Below are 23710 nucleotides of genomic sequence, written 5' to 3' on the forward strand. Positions count from 1 at the left end.
AACATCATCAAGCAAAACATGGGTATTTTAGGATGTTTTTGGCATTAAATTCGATATGTTCTACACAAAAAAGAAACGTGAATTACATTTAAAAAATCCAATGACAACAGCGCAGTATTCACTACGCTATGGGCGTCATCATTCTTTTTTTTAACTCACAGCCAACTTTGATGTCATTTGTTGCTTACGTAATATTACAATAAGATCTATTTTTGTCTGTCGATGTTTACGTGTAGTTTTGTCAAGATATAAATTTTGTGTATACTATTGTAACGGTCCGCTGGCTGTTGTTAAGATGTTTTATATGGTGTTGTATTTACTAAAATCTAGGAACAGTAAGTTTTTCAAATAAGATGTGGTCCCATTTTCTTGAACTAATTTGAGTTCCTTAAAACAGGAACAAGCTAAGCTCACATTTTTTTAATGTATAGGCCTAAAAAAAATACATTTGGTTCGGGTTACCCGACCCTACCTACGGAATAGGCGCCGACCCTATCGTTTTTATAGTCAGTTTGAAAAAAAAAAATGAAAAACTAAAAAATCTTTTTTTTTTTTGGTGCTTTTCAATATGTAGTTTAAAACCTTAAATGCGAATATAGATGATAACTTTAACACCATTCTCCAATGATGAAAATGACATTCTTATATAAAGTCTAATAAAAAAATTAAATAAAACAAGAGCTGTCACAGTATGTGACGAATGCCCCCGAATGTGACATTGACCTACGAACAAGGTCAGTACATGAAAAGTTGATCTTGCCTTTACGTGTCAAATACATATGGCAAGTTATTTTAAATTGCCTCTGAACATAAAAAATACCACCCATACTTGACAACCTACACTGTTATTTCCTTATATTCAGAATTCCCTTGTGAATGAACACTTAGTGTATCTTTCACCTTAGAGGTAGGGACATGGGTCTTGCACACGACATGTCGTCTTCGTATGTGGAACACATGTAGCAAGTTATTTTAAAATCTGTCCATACAAGAGAAAGTTACAGCCCGGACACGACAACCTATACCCTATGTCCTTGTATGCAGCACTCCATTGTGAATAAACACAAAGTGTGACCTTGACCTTTGAGGTAGGGACACGGGTCTTGCACGCGACACATTGTCTTGGTATGTGGAACACATGTGGCAAGATATTTTAAAATCTGTCCATACAAGGGAAAGTTACAGCCCGGACACTACAACCTATACTCTATGTCCTTATATGCAGCACTCCATTGTGAATAAACACTATGTGTGACCTTGACCTTTGAGGCAGGGACACGGGTCTTGCACGCGACACGTCGTCTTGGTATGTGGAACACATGTGGCAAGTTATTTTAAAATCTGTCCATACAAGAGAAAGTTACAGCCCGGACACGACAACCTATACTCTGTGTCCTTATATGCAGCACTCCATTGTAAATAAACACTAAGTGTGACCTTGACCTTTGAGGTAGGGACAAAGGTATTGCACGCGACACGTCGTCTTGGTATGTGGAACACATGTGGCAAGTTATTTTAAAATCTGTCCATACAAGGGAAAGTTACAGCCCAGACACGACAACCTATACTCTATGTCTTTATATGCAGCACTCCATTGTAAATAAACACTAAGTGTGACCTTGACCTTTGAGGTAGGGACACGGGTCTTGCACGCAACACGTCGTCTTGGTATGTGGAACACATGTGGCAAGTTATTTTAAAATCTGTCCATACAAGAGAAAGTTACAGCCCGGACACGACAACCTATACTCTATGACCTTATATGCAGCACTCCATTGTGAATAAACACTAAGTGTGACCTTGACCTTTGAGGTAGGGACACGGGTTTTGTACGCGACACGTTGTCTTGGTATGTGGAACACATTTGGCAAGTTATTTTAAAATCTGTCCATACAAGGGAAAGTTACAGCCCGGACACGACAACCTATACTCTATGTCCTTATATGCAGCACTCCATTGTAAATAAACACTAAGTGTGACCTTGACCTTTGAGGTAGGGACACGGGTCTTGCACGCGACACGTCGTCTTGGTATGTGGAACACATGTGGCAAGTTATTTTAAAATCTGTCCATACAAGAGAAAGTTACAGCCCGGACACGACAACCTATACACTATGTCCTTATATGCAGCACTCCATTGTGAATAAACACTAAGTGTGACCTTGACCTTTGAGGTAGGGACACGGGCTTTGCACGCGACACGTCGTCTTCGTATGTGGAACACATTTGGCAAGTTATTTTAAAATCTGTCCATACAAGGGAAAGTTACAGCCCGGACACGACAACTTATACTCTATGTCCTTATATGCAGCACTCCATTGTAAATAATCACTAAGTGTGACCTTGACCTTTGAGGTAGGGACAAGGGTCTTGCACGCGACACGTCGTCTTGGTATGTGGAACACATGTGGCAAGTTATTTTAAAATCTGTCCATACAAGGGAAAGTTACAGCCCAGACACGACAACCTATACTCTATGTCCTTATATGCAGCACTCCATTGTAAATAAACACTAAGTGTGACCTTGACCTTTGAGGTAGGGACACGGGTCTTGCACGCAACACGTCGTCTTGGTATGTGGAACACATGTGGCAAGTTATTTTAAAATCTGTCCATACAAGGGAAAGTTACAGCCCGGACACGACAACCTATACTCTATGACCTTATATGCAGCACTCCATTGTGAATAAACACTAAGTGTGACCTTGACCTTTGAGGTAGGGACACGGGTTTTGTACGCGACACGTTGTCTTGGTATGTGGAACACATTTGGCAAGTTATTTTAAAATCTGTTCATACAAGGGAAAGTTACAGCCCGGACACGACAACCTATACTCTATGTCCTTATATGCAGCACTCCATTGTAAATAAACACTAAGTGTGACCTTGACCTTTGAGGTAGGGACACGGGTCTTGCACGCGACACATCGTCTTGGTATGTGAAACACATGTGGCAAGTTATTTTAAAATCTGTCCATACAAGGGAAAGTTACAGCCCGGACACGACAACCTATACTCTATGTCCTTATATGCAGCACTCCATTGTAAATAAACACTAAGTGTGACCTTGACCTTTGAGGTAGGGACACGGGTTTTGCACGCGACACGTCGTCTTGGTATGTGGAACACATGTGGCAAGTTATTTTAAAATCTGTCCATACAAGGGAAAGTTACAGCCCGGACACGACAACCTATATATGTCCTTATATGCAGCACTCCATTGTGAATAAACACTAAGTGTGACCTTGACCTTTGAGGTAGGGACACGGGTCTTGCACGTGACACGTCGTCTTGGTATGTGCAACACATGTGGCAAGTTATTTTAAAATCTGTCCAACAAGAGAAAGTTACAGCCCGGACACGACAACCTATACTCTATTTTCTTATATGCAGCACTCCATTGTGAATAAACACTAAGTTTGACCTTGACCTTTGAGGTAGGGACACGGGTCTTGCACGCGACACGTCGTCTTGGTATGTGGAACACATGTGGCAAGTTATTTTAAAATCTGTCCATACAAGGGAAAGTTACAGCCCAGACACGACAACCTATACTCTATGTCCTTTTATGCAGCTCTCCATTGTGAATAAACACTAAGTGTGACCTTGACCTTTGAGGTAGTGACACGGGTCTTGCACGCGACACGTCGTCTTGGTATGTGGTACACATGTGGCAAGTTATTTTAAAATCTGTCCATACAAGAGAAAGTTACAGCCCAGACACGACAACCTATACTCTATGTCCTTATATGCAGCACTCCATTGTAAATAAACACGAAGTGTGACCTTGACCTTTGAGGTAGGTACACGAGTCTTGCACGCCACAAGTCGTCTTGGTATGTGGAATACATGTGGCAAGTTATTTTAAAATCTGTCCATACAAGGAGAAGTCACAGAGCCGGACGGACGGACGGTGCGATTTTAATTTCCTCACCTTTGGGGGCATAAAAAAATAAAAAGCCTACCTACCCTACCTATTTTTGAAGAGGATGTAACCCTAACCAAACAATTTTTTTTTAGGCCATATTAATATTGTTGAATTTTCTCCTTTATAAGAATTAAGAGTTTTGAGACTATAAAAGGAAAACTTTTTTAAAAGATAAAAAGTATAAACTGTGTTTTGGTTTATAAAATGAAGTTTGAACAAGTCATTTGGCGAATGAAATATCATCATATGAAACTAACTTAGCCTGTTATAGATAGATAGATTTATTCGTGCATATATATGTCATTGTAACAAACCAAATATCTCATAAAGTTATAACACAGACTGATTAACAAAGTATTAGTGATGATATCTATACTAAAGCACAACATCATTAGAATACTTTGGATACATACGTGCGTTAACAAAGATTTAATTCAATGTGACAAATATATAACACAGGATAACCCATTAAAGTTATTCAACTTATTTCCAATGGGGTCCTTATGACAAATATAATTATTTGCCAAGATCTCAGTTATAAGCTGTTTAAATTAGGTTTACTTATACAAAAATAACATGCATGTACTCTTGACCAGTTAAAGAATGATTAAATGTTTGATATCGAACTTTTACAGTTATAATGCAACCGACTGTTAAAACCATATGACACTTTAGCATAATATGACAAAAATCTTTGGACTGATATGCAAGATTAAATGAATAACAATTAATAAAAAAGGAAATCTTCCATTTCTGCACATTTCATACCAACAATGAGATGTGATTTCACTTCTTTTTTAAAAGTATTCTTATTTTTCAATTCTTTTAACTTTATTGGAAGACTGTTCCAGTCCTGGATTGCTTGATAAAAGAAAGTATTTAATATAAAACTGTCAGCCTGTGGCACTTTAAAATTTCCAGCACTATGTCTACTGTTGTAAGAATGTGTGGATGAGACTAAAGTAAAATGTTCATGTAAGTATGATGGGCATTTGCTATTAAAGATTTTATGTACATGGTTTAGTCGTAGTTGCTTTATCCTATTTTCTATATTAAGCCATCCAATATCACTGAAAGCCGAGACTTTCAGGGAAGTTCTACAATCATAGCCATAAATAAATCTGACAACTTTGTTCTGAGTGACCTGTAATCTGTTCTTGAATTGTTTACATATACCACTGTACCAAGATGTCGATGCATAGTCAAAATGGCATTGTATTAAGGAGTTACATAACAATCTTCTTAGATTCATATCTAAAAAACGATTTTGTCTATATAAAAATTTTAGCCTAGAATTAACTTTACTGACAATATTGTTAACAATAGATGCAGCACTGAGATCATTGTCCAGTATATTTCCAAGATATTTAACAGATTGTTTAGGTTTTATGATATGGCCATTGCAGTTTACATTAAAGCTATCAACTTTTGTTAGTTTTCTTTTAGACCCAAATAAAATACATTCTGTTTTTCCAAGATGCAAAGACAGTTTGTTGTCAACTAACCACTTACTACAGTTTTCAAGTTCCTTGCCGAGTACATTACTAATAACAGACGGATCTTTGTGTGAGAAAAGGATAGCACTATCATCTGCATATAATATTAATTTACATTTTTCACTTATGCTTATACTCATATCATTGACATAGCATAAAAACAGCAACGGTCCAAGTATGCTTCCTTGAGGAACGCCACAAGAGATGTTCATGAATTCAGACGTTGTATTATTTACATTGACAACTTGTTTACGTCCAGATAAATATGATTGAAACCAATCAATTGAATCCACACCAATTTCTTTTAACTTCTGACATAGAATTTTGTGATCTACGGTATCAAACGCCTTTTGAAGATCCAGCATAATCATTCCTGTATATAGACCTTTGGAATTTTGTTCTTTTATATGGTCGGTCAAATGAATTAGGCAGGAGTCAGTTGAATAGTTACATCTAAAACCACTCTGAAGTTCGTATAATAATCCATGTTTAACAAGAAAAGATTCTAGTTGGTTGTATACAACTCTTTCTAAGATTTTTGAAACTATACATAGTATGCTTACAGGTCGATAGTTTGAAACATCAGATCTGTTGTTTTTCTTAAACAATGGTTTAACTTTAGCTATACTTTATACTTTTACTTTATACTTTATGCTCAAGATATTTTCAGACATTGGGGAATTGATTTCATTTAAATGAATTATCAGAACTCAACAGAAATCTATTAACAGGTTGCCACTCCTGGCGACAGAATCTTTCACTCCATGAAACAAATACTCTACATATTTTATTATTTATACCAGCAGCTACATTACTTGGCTGTTCAGTGTACATCATGACTTATTTGAGATCCCATGTTGGTAAAACCAAATTTGGATTATAATAATGCTGTTTAGTGACTGTGCAATATATGTCTAGGTAATTTCTGATTATATGTTGTTTAGCATTGGTTTTTAGTATCTGCTTTTCTTTTAATGATTTCGAATTATTTATATCAAAATCTACTTCGTTTTAATCGTCCATTAAGATTTGACCAAGAAGGTATAATCTTAAAGTTTATTTCTTTAAATAAACATGGTTATACTAAAATATTTATTTGTTATGTATATTCAAGAACATTTATATATTTTTTGTCAATATTAAAATGTACAAAAACAAGTTTTGCTTTGTATTTATTTTCTATACAATAGCAAAAATAACAATTACTAAACATCAGCATTCATCTTATGTTGTTTTTCAGTCAAATAAAAGACATTACTCAACAATTATTACAGCCACAGGGGTTTCTCAAGAAAAAAATATTCTCGAAACTTGTCAAAAAGTCAAATGTATGAAATTAACAAGTTATAAGAGTTAAAACAATGTTGTTGTTTTATTTCTGAAGTGACTAATATTAAAAACAAAATACATTTGAATGACCGATATAACCACAATATTGAGTTATCAATAAAGACATAAATATAACTGCATTCGAACACACATTTGCAACAATCCCAAATATGATATAACCTAAGTAAAATTATAGTTGCAATGTTGTTTGAGAACCCGTGTCAATAATGCACAATTGATGTTGTACCACTTGTCTATACAACATATATAGTGTAATTAGAGGTAGGGACACGGGTCTTGCACGCGACATGTAGTCTTGGTATGTCGTATGTGGCAAGTTATTTTAAAATCTGTGCATACAAGAGAAAGTTACAGCCTGGACACGAGTTATTTAGCCGGACACACAGACAGACGGATGCAGCGATTTTAATATGCCCACCTTTGGTGACAGCTGGAGTCTCTGGCAACATGTGTACCAAGTTTCATTTGAATATCTTTGTATGAGTTATGGCAAAGGCTACCGCAATACTGCAACTTTTTTATTGATATACAGTTCACCTTAAAATATGTCACATGAAAGCATTTAATCAATTGTTTAGGGAAATATGTCCCAAAGCTTTAAACACACATCTTGTTAAAAAGGACAACCTGAAACATCTTTAAAAACCCTTTCAGACTGTTTAGAAAGGGGCTATACTAACTAAAAATTAACACAAATCTTGAATCCCAAAATTCCTTGGTAATTCCTTTTTCAATTTCCAATTTAAGTTAAGCACTGAAAGTCCATCTTTTGGTTCCCAATTATAGTTGGGCTAAGTTAGTGCTTTTTCAATTCCCAATTTCCAGCTGAGCACTTGAAAGCATGGCGATATTTAATGCACATGCAGATTCACTTTTGACGCACACCTGTATTACTAAGCATCCCATTGCGGTGACTTGCATCACACCATTACATTAGGTCCTGCTGCGGTCAGCTAACAGCCTTACTGGCATTGACCTCCTTCATGACAACTCCTTCAGTTTTCACCTGGTATGTTAGTGACAATTGGACTCTCCCTGTACTAATGCTCACACTGTACAACTGTCCGGGACGGTCCAACACTGAAATAGGGTATGTAGGGTTAGAATGGTTTATACCAGTGATGTGACAGTATCTGGTATATGAGGGTCAATTGGACTCTCCCTGTGCTAATGCTCACACTGTACATCTGTCCGCGACGGTCCAACACTGAAATAGGGTAGGCAGGGTTAGAATGATTGATATAAGAGATGTGGCTGCTTGACATTTTCAGTCTGTATCTAGTATATAAGGGAAATTAGACTCTCCCTGTGAAAATGCTCACACTGTACATCAGTCCAGGACGATCCAACACTGAAATAGGGTAGGCAGGGTTAGAATAATTGATATAAGAGATGTGGCTGCTTGACATTTTCAGTCTGTATCTAGTATATAAGGGAAATTAGACTCTTCCTGTGAAAATGCTCACACTGTACATCAGTCCAGGACGATCCAACACTGAAATAGGGTAGGCAGGGTTGGAATAATTGATATAAGAGATGTGGCTGCTTGACATTTTCAGTCTGTATCTAGTATATAAGGGAAATTGGACTCTCCCTGTGAAAATGCTCACACTGTACATCAATCCAGGACAGTCCAACACTGAAATAGGGTAGGCAGGGTTAGAATAATTGATATAAGAGATGTGGCTGCTTGACATTTTCAGTCTGTATCAAGTATATAAGGGAAATTGGACTCTCCCTGTGAAAATGCTCACACTGTACATCAGTCCAGGACGATCCAACACTGAAATAGGGTAGGTAGAGTTAGAATGGTTAATATATAATGATATGACTGTCTGTATCTGGTATATAAGGGACAACTGGACTCTCCTTGTTCTAACGCTCACACTGTACACCTGTCCAGGACGGTTAGAATGGTTAGTATAATACGTCAAGTGGGTGCCAGGTGCCTGACATCTCCATAGTTAAATACGTCAAGTGACTGCCTGACGTCTTCAATCTGTATCTGTTATGTAAGGAACAACTAAGCTTTTCCTGCACTAATGCCCACTCTGTACTCATTTAGTTTAATTAAACATATTTTTTTCAACATTTATATCTAGCATCAGATTACAATATTGTATGTCATACTATTCAAATTAATAAGAAAATTTGACCAGTGCAGTCATGGACATTTTTTCAATTTATCAGAGACATTAACTAGAGGTCATTCCTTTAATCTTGAGAAACTATCGTGTAGAACCACATTCACCCTTCATCAGTTTTCTTCCCGTGTTGTTAATATGTGGAATCTGCTGCCAGTGTTCAGGCCAAAGATGTAGAAAAGAGCTTGTTAATCGGCATACACATAAAAAACAATATGATCTTTTAGACTGATATATGTGCTGTTAAAAGACAAGAGTTAAATGACCAAACCATTCTAACCTCTTCACCATACTTTTAAAACATATCATAACTGCAAGAGAAATTCCCTTAAAACCGTTTAAGAAGGACTTGGGTGTCCTTACAACAGAACCCTACAAAATTCTACAGGTATTTTATATACATGATATTAATAATATCTGTCATGTGTTCCCGTTCCGGATAGTAAAATCCGACCCGAGGGCACCTGCGTTGCCTGGTAACGAGGCTTGCGGAGTTACCGGCTACGCAGCGTGCCCGAGGGTCGGATTTTTCTATCCAGAACGGATACACATGATAGATATTTTTTCTAGCATACCTTAATTATTTTTTTTGTGAAGAAACTGCATAAAAAAGCTCATTTTTGTACATTTCACCAAAAAGCACGTGCGATAATGTTTACTGACGTCATGACGCGCAGTAATTTTTATTCACTGTCAACGTCAATAAGTTACTTCGATATCAAGTCTTTGAAGGGTTATTTCGTTTTGTTGTGAAGATATATTTTTCCAAAGTTAATGTTTATGAAACTCATCTATTGAAATCTCATAATTATGGTTACTTAAAGTATATAATAAAAGAAATAAAAAGTATTACGTCACAGCGCGTGACTCATCTGGCATGGGGGGATGCCAGATGGGATTTTCCAGCACGGCTGACGTCACCGGAAATGCCTATCCAGTGTGCTAGAAATATTGTTACAGATTAAAACAAGCCCAGGTAATCAGGTAATTGCATATCTCCTTTACACTGAAATGAAGGCGTAGATTGATTGAAGTCAAGATGATGGTTTTCAGTAAGACAGACAAACATTCTGACCTTGCATGGTGTAAATAATGGAAATTTTTGCTCTCTTGCATTTGACTCAGTGATCTACGTTTTTGACCATGTAGAAAAAGTATTTATAGTGTGGACAGTCCTTTTGGAGGCAACACTAGGCATGTAGAAACAGTATTTATAGTGTGCAAAGTTCTTTTGGAGGCAACACTCAATACGCCTCCAGACAGAGTAATCCATAAGTCTGTAATGCTTTACAGGCGACACAAAAAATGCAATCATAAAATTGTTTTATTATGTAGCAATCACAAACGTTTCCCTACGTATGGACAATATCAATTAAGTCTTGTTTAATAACCATATTTCCCGCTTGTAAGAATAGGAAATCGGGTCCCAATCTTAACCTGAAATTCTGGGGCCCTCTAATAGGCAAAGAAAAGAAAATCAGTCAAAATCAGTAATATTTGTGACGAAATTCAATTTTGAATGCCGATTGTATGGTATTTTCTAACCAGCCTAGATGCAAATGTGGTATATGTGGTAGCTGGATCATCTTATAGGCGGATAAATATGGTACATGTATAACACACCTACCAGCAAGCTCAGCAGCTGTGAATTTGAAGTGAGAGAAGATGTGGCTCCAGAGTTTGTGTTGAGGGGTGCAGCCCAGCAGTAGGGCACCATGGGGGCTGGAATTTAACACCAGTGTATTATGTATATAGAAATTCAAGATTGATATAACTGTACATGCTAGTATGTCCAAAGAAAATTGCCTAGAAATAAGCAACATGATGTACATGTACCCTTGTAATGTAAATTTCGTAACCATTCAGTGTTGTTGTGTTTTTTTCAGGCAAACTTGGGGCCGAAGTTCAGTGAAGCTCAATGCTAAGACCAAAAGTTTTACTCCGTTTGTTTAAAAAAGAAAGAAGCAATAACATAACCCCCATAAATAGTTTTGTATTTGAGAGTTTTTATAGTTTATAGTTTTTTTATAGTTTTTTATAACCATTTTTTTCAGTTCAAGGCAAAATTGGATTTCCCAACTTAAGTCAAATTTACGCATTTTCCCAAATCTGAATGGCTGCGACCCAATTCAAAAAATGGTGGAAAAAACATTGCCATTTTCCTCACTAAAGTATAAAATAGAAAAAAAATTACATTGCCCACAGTGATGTTGATTATAATTTTGCTAACAAATTTGTTTTAATAGAAAATAAAGTAAGATTTCAAAACCGTTTTAAAACTCCCTAACACAGTGATACTACACATCATACAAAGCCCCAACCTCTTCTGCCGGATGAAGTGGAGAGTGTCCACAAGTAGAGCACACAATTTTGCACAACCAGCTTCTGGGCTCGGCTCCTGAAGAAAAGACACCAGAAAGATATACAGATTAGTAACTGACATTATTTAAGCATTTCTAGTTTTCTATTAAATGTTCATCATTACCCCAGAAGTTCTGATTAAACTATTCCTACATATTAGACATTCTGTTACACATACAGTTGAACACCACTATTCTGAAATACCTTTACCCAAAATGATCGCTATTTCCAAATTATATTTCAGCCCCGATTTTACTCCTTCTTTGTTTAGCTAAATTTTTGGTCTTTATTCCGAAATCACTAGTCCGAAATAATCCCTATTCGAAGTAAATATTAAGGTCCCGATTTGGTTTTTCACACCTATTTATCAATTCTTATTTCAAACCCGATGGTGTCAAAGTTTTTTCACTCCATAATGCAAATGCACTCGGGCATCACCTTGAGGTTACAATGGAGCACAATAAGCGCTCGTTAAAGAATGACATTGAGCACGCGTATGTTACAAACATCGATGTCAGAAAATGAGCGATTCATTTACATGATGTACAATGTAGTGTGTATATAATTGCTGGTTAACACAATCTGAATATCATTTGAAAATGTCTTATCGCATCTGATTCGATCGCCACATTGCTCACTCGACCCGCTACCGAACAATCCGAATGCATACATGTGCTGTCACTTTGTTTTAAATGTTTTATGTTGTTTTAATAAAGAAGTATAATAACGAATTATTTGTCAATTATTAAATCAACCAATATTTTTGTATACGAAAGTTAACTCAAACCGAGTGTATCGTATTGGTAACATGTAACCGACATTGAAATCTTCACGACTTAGTATTTCACATCATCTTTAACGAGCGAAAGCTGTCATTTGCGGAAAATTGTTAATCCGAAACACCGCTATTCCGAAGTAATTTGTTGGGTCCCTAGGATTTCGGATTAGCAGTGTTCAACTGTAATTGATTTTGCCATGCCTACATTTTGAACTTTCTGTAAGTTACACATGTTAATTGATTTTGCCATGCCTACATTTTGAACTTTCTGTAACATACACATTTTAATTGATTTTGACAAGCCTACATTTGAACTTTCTGTAAGTTACACACTAATTTAGCCATGCCTACATTTTGAACTTTTCGTTAGTTACACATTATTGTGCCATGCCTAAAATTTCAGTATTTTTTTTCATGAAGTTCATCGCTGCTTATAAAGGCGTCCAAAATTAAAAATCCTTTCCAAACCAATCATGATATTTTCTAAAAAAAGTAGGTAATGTTTACCCCTGGAAAAGGACACACATTAACAAGTAAAAAGCCACAATTTGTAACTGCTTGAATGATTTAACAATATAATTCAGACTTATTATAGTGGTATTAAAATGGTCTTTTAATGGGTAAAAATGTATTTTTGGAATTTATCTTTTATTTTGCATTATTTACTCTTCCCAAAATCTGGGACTTATCATGCTTATTTTCCAAATAAAAAAGGAACAGGCATTTAAAAAAATGCAATAAAAAAATCACTGACTTTAAACCTTGACCATTGTCCTTAGCAATTTAAAAATGGACTGATTTAGCACAGTTATCTTTCTCAAGATAATGTAGTGTTCTTAAGAGACCATATCAAACCTTTCTGTTGTAATACTTGTTGAAGTCAGGTTTGATTTAGCAATATCAAGACTCTGATCTTGACCTTTGAATGCATTTACTCGTGTCCAGACAAATCTATACTGTACACAGCCCTTTATTGTAAATCAAAGTATCATGTGCAACTCTATAGTAGTTTTACATTAGTATGATAAAATAGCGAAAAAAAAAAAAAATGTTGAAAACTGACATAAACTTGGCATCGATGTGTACAATGCATTGAAATTTACTAACTGAAGTTCCACATACATGTAGTTTACAATTTATTTAAGTTTAGCAGTTATTTCGTATTTTTCCATTAAAAAAGATTACTGGGTATGTCTACCAGGTAGAATTCATTCCTTATGCGTGATTGGCTAGTCAGTGTTATCACGTGATATTACCGAGGTAGGTGTATAGCTTAATTATGTCACCCAATTAGAATAAGCCTTTGTAGCTCAGTGAGTAAGACGCTCAGGAATTCAATTTTGGCGCAAGTTCGAACCCGGTCTCCGACACAATTTTTTTTTTACATTTTGGTACTTTTTTTACAATTATGATATCAAAGCGTAACACATTCTATTAGATAATTGTCCTGAGATTGGTAACAGAAAAAAACTTTTTTTGGTGCCAATCTGTGACACAGTCCCTTTAACCATAGAACTTATCAACAAACTTACAATGACCTTGACATTTGATCTAATGACCCCTCTAGCATTTTGAACTGTACTTTTTCCTTGACCAATTAAACTCACCAAATTTCATGACTTGCTCTATGATGTATTTTTCCTCTGTAAAAAAGTATACAATGAAACCATACTTTCCTTCACTAGTGAAATAAAAAAATATGTTATATAATCAACTGTTTAGTAAATCAGCTATATATTTTTTTGTCATAAAACTATTTACACATTTCATATTCAAAAACATCTTTACTTACGTAACAATAACACATCTTTACAAGCAATAAATAAAAAATTACGTCTCTCATGCCTATTCACATAGACATAATAAACCATATGTTTATTTACAGAGCAGGTAACATTTATAAACATCCAGGTATACACTGGAATACCCCTCCCCCTGCACTTGTAGTAGGCTCATAGTAACTTCTATATGTAATTCAGGAACAGATGTAGATTATTAAGCCAAAATATCTCACAGGAAAATCTCTCATTTGTACAGTGCTCTAGATATTGTATAAAATTCATTTTCATATAAAAAAAGCTCACATATGTAATCGAGGAAATCAAAGCATGACAATAATGGAACAGATAATGTTTAATTGATTCAGAAATGTCAGTCTTATTTGAATCCATGGCATGATACAATTATCAATCACATTATTCATGGTGATCAACCTCATTGCTAGGTACACCTACCTTAGCCTTGGTATGCAAATTTATCAACTCAGTGTTTCAAGAAATACACAAAGGCTGGGCTTATAAGTAAGATGAGATGAAGCTAGTATTGGGGAGTCCGCGGCTTTAGAGATATATGGTTTGTTTAAACTTAAAAACATTAATTCAGTTTCAGTTACTTGTCTGAGCTCTAAAGTTTCACTTGACTTCTCTTTTGGCATTATTTTATTTAGTTTTTAAATTTCTTCAAACATTTTTTATTTTCTTATATTATTCTTTAATACAAAGAAAAAATTGATTGTTTCAGTGGAAGATGACAATATATCTCACCTCTTGAACACAATTTTTTTTTTTTTATTCCTGGCTATGACACTCTTAAAGCCACTTGTGCAATATAGCTTCTTGTGCTCTCTCAGTGAACTAAATTACTATCTAGTACTAAAACAAACAATGATATGCATAAAAAAAAAAAAATAGTTTTTATTTTATATGACAGACCGAAGAGTAGAAAATTCCACCATGCTTCCAGTCATAGATTCATATATCAGCATTCACAGCCAGTATCAAATCAGCCAACAATTACAGATATTTTTTAATTTCAAACATCAACAACAGTGATCTTTGAGCAGGACTCTCTCATGTTTTTGGACCAAAAGATTATTTTTCCAGGTAATGTCTGAAAACACTTATTTATCATTATTTTACTCTAGATGATAACGAAATTGCAGAAAGAAATACAATTAAAGTATAAAAATATATTTTGGTTTAAGTGGGGTCGAACCCATGCCAGTGAAGTCAAGAAAAAAATAGAAAACATGTGATGGATATTTTGACCTTTTAACAATACATTGATAACATCACCTGATAATATCAATCAACCAATCATGAAGCAACAAAGCCAATATTAAAGCTTATGAAAATTGTGGTCTTCAAAGATTATTTGAGCAAATATCAACATTTGCTAAAGCTTTCCCGCTTTTGGTATCTTGATATTAATGCATCTTACAGAAACATGAGCGTGTCCCTGTAAATACCATGGAAACAATATCTACAATCACAATCGTTAAAAGTTAAACAAGTAGAAGTCCTGATGAATGTTGACACATTACTAAGGCTTGGAAAAACCTTTGAAGCATTGAATGATCCTGTCTTTTGCTTCGCCCAAACCACCCAGTGAATTTTGAATCATATGCAATATCTTTCGCCTGTCAATCAATATAACACATCCAACAAAAAATGTCTGTCACTAAAAGTCAGTTGATATATTCTTTTACATTTCACATGGAATTAACTTTTAACTGTTGAAGAGGCATCTACACAGGTTCAGTTTGCATTGATTTTATTTATACCGGCCAATCAAATAATAGCTTCAAATTACTATCGCAAAAATGAGCTGACACTGACTGTCCAAAACTGTCATTGTGGTGCTATAAGCTGTCTCTTTTGTGTGATCATGCTTTGTTGAATTAATAAAATAATCTTTTGATTAGTTTACTTCTGAACAGTAACATACCCGTTGGCAGCAGACAACAGTTGTTGGTGTTAGAAAGGACGTGTATATTAATACATGATTTTGGCTCAGTTAACATTGTCACCTTTCAGTGCATCAATTTATACCAGGCTTTAGTAATATAGTAGAAATAAAAACCATACTTACAATAAGCTGATTGAGGTAGAAGTCAAGGTCATCCACAATGAGGATGTCGGGGGTCACAGACCGGGTGTGAACGCTTGCACAGTACTCCAATAGATCACTTACATTGCTCATATACCTGTGGGGAATACATACATGTATATACTGCACATGCAAGTCATCATCGTGTAAATGCATATTAACATTTACACTAAGGAATCAATGAACCACTGACCGGGTGTGAACGTTTGCACTGGTACATTGAGTGTGAGTACTCTTATAGATCACTGACATGGCTCAATTTCATTCAGGAGTGCATTCTTGTAATCAATGTAATGCACATAAAGCTGCACACTCACAGATTGACCGATTAGACAATTTCTTATTTTTTTATCTTGAAATGAGCCTTTTTATTGTAAATGTCTGAAAACCAGTGATATTAGACTGCTGACAAAAGATCGGATCACACTGGTTATTAAAATTTACATTCAAAACTTGATGTTTAATGGCTAAAAGCGCTACTAATGCTTTTTAATTAATTTTCGGCAGTTTTCCAAACAATTGAGATCATTTCTTTTGTGTTACCTTTGATGACTTTTTATGTAAATTGAAAGCATTGAGCTGCATTGATGCCAAAATCAGCTGAATCTGAGACAAAAAAATAAAAATGCAGTCAAATTGGTCAATCTGATGCAGTCAAATTGGTCAATCTGTTAGAGTGCATTAATAAATAATGAACCATACATGGACATCTTCATCTGAAAAATGGCAGTCAGGGATCACAGACTGGATGTGAACGCTCACACAGTACCCCAGGAAATCACTTACATTGCTTTAACATAAATCTTCACGGCAAGGCATACATGTACATTTAAATCATACATGTATAATTATGAAGCAAACACTATTGAGCATGTAATATGTACATCTGCACATTTTCAAAGATACATGTAAGGTAGCAATCAGATAACAACTATAGTTTATTCAGTAAATCAAGGGACATAATTCATTAAATATTTTGAATGAATTTGCAAGAGTTATTGTAATTACTACACATGTGTGTTATAAAAATAATTCTATGTGAATCAAACTTACAGTTTATGTTTTGAACAGTTTCAAATTGTTTCATTTTTTAGAAAACCTGAATAATGAGCTGCAGGTACCATGCGACATCAAAATATAGAAGGTTTTGGTACCATCTGCTATTATCTCGATGTTGGTTGATAAACTTTTTATTAAGGTGAATCAAAACATTGGCCAAACCTGGCATACAATGTACATACAGGAAGGTGAGTGTGTTGAGGTTCCCTGCTGCCTCTGGTCGTATCATGCCGTGTACAGAGTGGGGCATACGGGAGAGGGGGCGGCGGCTTATCAGCGTCACATGCAGGTCCTGGCTCGCGTACGCCACTCCAGCCTGGAACAGCAGAACTGTCTTCCCACTGAATTCAGAATTATTAACTTACCATTAGATTAAGTCTCGTAACATTACTTCTTCCATAACAACAGTATGTTGAAATACCACAAATTATAAAATTATTTATTCATTCAAGACAACTTGATATTATCTTTAATTTGAAACTAAGTTACTAACTTCAATATATGTCAGTAGTTGTCAACACATTTAAATTAGAATAATAGCAATGTTGCTTCAAAGTCAGAAATACTTTAGATTTGTCACCCAAGTAATGGTTTTGAGCCCCAGTCGGGGCACATTCTCAGTGACACCAGCCATCCTTGAAATTAGAGTTTTGGATGAACAAGTCCAAATTCTTACTCTAGTGCTTGGCATAAAAAAATCAACAAGCATGCTTTATGAAATCCTGAATATGAGCAAGCCAAGAGAATATTTTACTACTGCAGGTTTTTAGCGTTTGTGTTTTTTGAACTTCTGCACCAGCACTAGTTTCTACCCAAATAACAACAGAAATGATTCATACTGTATCAGCTTTAAGCTGTCTTCACAATCAGTCGAAACTAAATTGGTATAAACGAATAACCTGGCATGTTCTCCTAAGAAAATGAGAGGGTGTGTGTCATTCCTGATCAGGGTGAGACACTCATCTAGGCGCTCCTTATCCCCCGGGTCAGCCCCCTGTAGCCAGGTGGAGGTCAGGGGCAGACAATACAGCAACCCACTCATAGTTCCAGCTGTATGTTATATAAATATATATTATATAAAAAAACTGTGGAAACAACCATATATACTTGTCTTTTTAGACCAAAATGAGGTTGTGATGTTTATATCAGACATACTATGTACTTAACAGGGGTACATGAAATGTCAGAATGATAAATAAGTATCCCTGAATGCAGATTATTATGTATTATTATATACTCTGACTAGCTGCATATATGTAGATATACATGTTCAAATTATAAATATGTGCAAAGTGCACATCAGTGTCCATATGAGAAGGGCCATATGAAAAGATATCGTAACATTCTGATCGCACATAGTTTGTTGAAAACAACCAAGAAAAATAACTACCGGTAGATAAATTAGTATAAATCAATCCTAAAGACCAACTTCATAGAAACTTGTCCAAATTGTCAATGTGAATCAGAACTGGCCAATGGCCATTTAAAGATGCACTCTTACACCCAGATAAGATTTACCACAATTTATAATATTGTTTTAAAATTCCAGAAAGGATGAATAAATGTCGAAAACAATGGTTCTTATAAAGGATACCGAGTTTAATTTAAAAGAAATGAGCATAAAACATTTCTACCTTATGAGACAGAATAGTAGACCACAGTAAATCTTTAAACATTCACAATCATTTTTTTGACATTTAATATTTTTACGCTTTCTGCTATTAAATAAAAATGTACACAGTTACAATCTTGTAATCTGTAAATAATATTTTCCATAAATGCATCATTTAGTTAGTAGTTGAAGGATTTTTACTATTAGTCAAAATTGATGATTGTTATGCATGTGTGTATATACAGTATGCATTCATTTTGAAAACAAGTGCCACTTTAATTGTTGGGCAGAGGAAAATAAAGATAGGCAGAGGGCCAGCAGGTGACCATACATTCAGTAACGAAACTGAAAGCCATAATCTCTTAACATATGTTCAGCAGACGAAGCAGAAAACGTTAACGACTAACGTTGTTAGCATACTGAACCAATTTCAACTAAGTACAGTGTAAATGAACATTTTTTAATTGGTCAGTCAACTGAAAATATTTTGGTCATTTTCACGTTTACAACATGGTGCTTTGACAAATGTCTTGCCATTTAATATAGTAATTCTTTAGTGAAATGCAATACACTGATACACTACCTTCTTGATTAAAAGTGTAAAAAAAAAATAATATTTAAAGTGTTGTGTTGACATCTGCTCCCGCCAAATTTGTTGTAACATTTTTACCTTCATTTGAAGAGTTACTAGCTTTGGATTGGTTCATCATAACCCCATCTGTTGACCTACATTTCCACGGTCGTGTAACATATTTTTTTCAAAGATTGTGTGTGGTAAGTATGTTTTCTCTCATATTTTATGATACCAAATCAATTTTGACACTATGAGCATTTGTTCCGTGTTGCATTTCGCCGTTAAGAAGGGACAGGAAGCGTAAATATGTTTTCTATATGTCCGAGTCGCATATGTTTCGGATTAGTATTTTCGGATAGGCAACGTTTTAACTTTAATGCCCGATTTAGCTTTGAGTTACGAGTTGTAGTTGATTAGAGTGAGCGGTAATCTTTAAATAACTTTGGTACATATTGCATTACGAGAGAAAATGTGATTTGCAAAATGGCCTTACACTTGAATATAGTACAAGTCGGTAACAGCTGCCGTGCAGATCTTTCCAAGGCAACTTGTATGTGACTAATTGATTGTTAGCTGAGTTCAATTTTATTACCATTAAAATATCCTTTGGATGAAAAGTGTGAATGGTGCTGGACTCTGACCCATGACTGCTTGAAGTCGAGCAAGGTGCTCTACTGATTGAGCTACATGTACAATGTACATGTAATACGGCTTCTTTTTCTTTGCAATGCACTCTAGAGAATTCTAAGCATAGAGAGTCTTTTTCATTCTCTGTCACTGTGTATATGTAAATTAGTTAATTAAACAGTCCTTCATGCAAAACAGCATGCCCAGCTATACAAATATAATAGAATACCTGGTAAATACATGCTTCAAATTCAATAAAGATGAAAGTTTGAAATACAACAGAGACAAATTTACATCTAGACTTTAATACTTTAATAAGAACTTATTATAATTTGTTTAGAATCTTCTTCTCAGAAAGAGACTGATATATGTATCCTTGTGTGAGTTTATATCATAGTTGATGACTGTAGGACTGGTGTTGACACTGGTCCTACGTTTGTTCTTTTGACTGGCTTCAGGGACACATGGTATTTTGTAGTAGATTTCTCGAAAGCTTTATACATGAGTGCATTCACAAATATCAGTTCTTGAAAATATCCCTATTTAGTAAAGTTTTGAAATTTTACTGTTTGATGAACAAGCCCAAATGTTAACACTAGTGCTTGGTATCAAAAACATTCATCAAAAGGCCTGAAATGAGTACCCGAGTAATCGCGAGTCAAAGCAAAATATTCAACACAAATACTCGCCAATGCTGAGATCTCTGGATCGCGGTTCAAGTGCAAAACTTAATAAAAGAATAAAACAAAATTATTTAAAATATTAAAAATAATGCATTGTTTATCCAAAATGTGCGATATACGCTACACGGACGCAACCAGAAGGTAATTCATCCAGAGCTATCATTCAATTCAGTATGCGGTGTTCGAATTGAGAATGGTTCTTGTCAAGGTTTTAAGGGAATATAATGTTTTAAAAAGAATACAAATATAGAAATAAGAAATAAAAAGTCAAAGGGCATTAAAGAAATTATAGAGAGAAGATCTACAATAATAAAATAAAATGCGAAACTCATGTACAGCTATCATTTATTTTCGTCTGCAATTTAATGTCAACATGGCATCCCCGTCAACAAAAAATTCAAATCCAGCACTATATAGAAATGAGTGTAGCTAATTGTCTTAAATTGAGTGTGTTTTGTGTAAACGAAGAAAGTTTAAATGTTGTTTACCCTAAAAAAACTAAACAAAAATGAAGCTTTTGTTATACTTTTATTATTCATTTACTTTCAAAATATGTATTGCTTTATAACCAAGTGAATCGTGAATTGATTCGTGGATCACAAGTCAAAGATCGCATTTTGAATCAGATCGCCTTTTGACCGACAATACACAGCACTATTCATCAAGCCCTGCTATATTAAACTCAGAATTTAATCAGTGCAGGGCTTATGTCTTTGGCTAATTTTGATCACTGATTTGTTACTTATAATTGTAACTTAAGCAGTCAGATTTAACATGTAAATTAATTGATTAGATTTAACAGTGAAGTGTATTTTGTGGTACAAGTCATTGTATTAACTATTTTTATATTTTGTATCACTACTATATCTCCATATTAATTGCTTATCCCAGTATTGCCATATATTCATTGGGGTAATCCTAGTATTGCCATATTCATTGCGCTTATCCTAGTATTGCCATATTCATTGCGCTTATCCTAGTATTGCCATATTCATTGCGCTTATCCTAGTATTGCCATATTCATTGCGCTTATCCTAGTATTGCCATATTCATTGCGCTTATCCTAGTATTGCCATATTCATTGCGCTTATCCTAGTATTGCCATATTCATTGTGATTATCCAAGTATTGATATATTCATTGTGGTAATCCCAGTATTGCCATATTCATTGTGCTAATTCCAGTATTGCTGTTTTCATTGTGATTCCAGTATTGCAATATTCATTATGATAATACACCCATAGCTTTGCCATATTAATTGTGATTATCCCAGTAACCAGTTACTCAGTATTGCCATATGTTTGTGATTATAATCCTAGTATTGCCATATTTATTCTGATAATTCCAGTGTTGCTATATTCATTGTGATTATCCCAGTGATCTACTGCCAAATGAAAAGTCATCAAATTTAGGCTAAATGAACAAGTCAGAATTCTAACATAATTACTTGGCTGAAGAAATTGTACATAGTCTGGCCATATCAAATTCAGAATTGAAAGCTTCTAAATAAGTTGTGCAAATTTCGACCACTGTATGAATGGACTAATTTATACCCATCATAAGCTACATTAGTGTTGGGAATCGGTTGCAATTTTATTATCGATGATGGGTGCCACTCAAGTAACCGATTATCGATAGTACAATCGGTTTTTAAAATACTACATAGTACCTGAGTTGTAGTTTTATTCATGTACAGTATTAAACTCTTAATCATTATATGCTGCATATACCTTAAGTCTATGATTGAAGTTATTAAGTGTTGTTGTATCAAAAATAGTTCATTTTCTTGCTCATTGTGGCTTTTATCAGCCATTTTGATAAAGATAACATCTGAACACTTGCTAATATTTTTTTCTTTTTTCTTTTTTTTCTTCCATAATCGATTATAACTATATACTATCGATTGTCGCCTATTTCAGGCCCAACCAATAGATTTTTTATTATAATCGATCATCGGAACATCACTAGGCTACATGATTATTAAATATTGAACTGTGCATTGACAAGATTAACAATACATGTCAGTGTTGTTTTATTTACCCTTTTGGAGGCCGAAATTCTTTAAAAGAAAATTATTTATTATTTAAGGAGAGCATTGACCTCTTTACAATTAGAAGAATGAAGCAATATAGTGCCAATCAGGAATTTGTCAATAAGTTTGTTGAATCAAAGGTTTGAAAACAAGTTGAAGATTATATTAATCATGTTCAGGAATGTGATTTGTCCGCGGATTCGCGGAATTCCGCGGATCAAATGGCCCCAGGGACCCCCCCCCCCAAAAAAAAATAAATAAATAAATAAATATATTTTTTTTTAGCTGATATTTAAAAAGTTTATAGAGTGCTTTTGATTGTAAGTGTTGTTGTTCCAAATTTGAAGTCAGAAGAACTTTCAAAAGAGCTTTTGACCCCAAAAGTACCCCCAAGAACCCATGGCCTAAATGGTTTCAGCCCTCCAGTTGCCAGGTCAATCACGTCTGTGATGTTTAATAGTATCTAAATTCCCCTTTTTGCCAAAACGATGCTATTTTTCCCCGTATCAAAGAGCCCGCCACCATTCCCGTAAATGTGTGAAAGTGGGGAAAAAAAAAATGCATATCATATTGTATGCATTCAGATTGATGTTGTTAATAAAAAGTCAAAATATTTGACAACAATTAAATAAAAAAGTGAAAATAGTCTACAACACTTATTTTTTTTATGTGATCATAGTGATAATCATAAAGATTACTGGATCATGAGTCAGGAAGATCAATCAGAAATCAATTAGATCAGCTGCATACAGGTAGATAACCTCAGAGATAACTGAACACTTCAACCACAAGTTTAATACTTATTTTTAGAAAGGTATTTTGCCATGTCATACAAAATTGTATATTAAACCTTATAAGGTGAAAGGGACGTTTAAAATGTGATCATGTGTATTTATAAACTGTGAGTGTAAGATTGTTACAAAGCCCCAGAGGTTTATACATTCCCTGGTAGATATCTGAGAGCCAGACTCTTGCTTGCTAATCCGTGTGTACATGTTCAAACTCTATTATTTTAACATTAATATAACATGTTGAGTTAAGCCGGTAACTTATCGGAGCTCATTTACGATCAGTCACAATACCCCATGTGACGAAGGTATTTGGCTAACAGCCAGCACTAGTATAGCAGGAAGTTAAGGTTTATAGTTTTTTTTGTAATTAGGTAATAATATAGAACAA

At 34.9% G+C, this 23710-nt stretch overlaps 2 protein-coding genes across 2 annotated transcripts in view; one reads left to right on the forward strand and one right to left on the reverse strand.

Moving 5' to 3' along the window:
* Positions 1–6663: 6663 nt before the first annotated feature.
* LOC128236926 (ATPase SWSAP1-like) lies at positions 6664–19271 on the reverse strand. Its single transcript, XM_052952064.1, has 7 exons — positions 19200–19271; positions 17904–18054; positions 17187–17345; positions 15928–16042; positions 11240–11316; positions 10546–10640; positions 6664–7854 (listed from the first exon to the last, which is right to left on the reverse strand). The coding sequence occupies exons 2-7, from the start codon at positions 18044–18046 to the stop codon at positions 7724–7726; spliced, it is 720 nt and encodes a 239-aa protein (XP_052808024.1). The 5' UTR covers positions 18047–18054; positions 19200–19271; the 3' UTR covers positions 6664–7723.
* Positions 19272–19311: 40 nt separating this feature from the next.
* The window catches only part of LOC128237514 (uncharacterized), a 57078-nt gene continuing 52679 nt past the window's right edge, over positions 19312–23710 (forward strand). Inside the window, exon 1 of the mRNA XM_052953097.1 lies at positions 19312–19390. The gene's annotated coding sequence lies outside the window, so the exon portion shown is untranslated. The remainder of the gene's footprint in view (positions 19391–23710) is intronic.

The sequence above is a fragment of the Mya arenaria genome, chromosome 6 (assembly GCF_026914265.1).
Source record: "Mya arenaria isolate MELC-2E11 chromosome 6, ASM2691426v1".
In the NCBI taxonomy this organism is placed as follows: Eukaryota; Metazoa; Mollusca; class Bivalvia; order Myida; family Myidae; genus Mya; species Mya arenaria.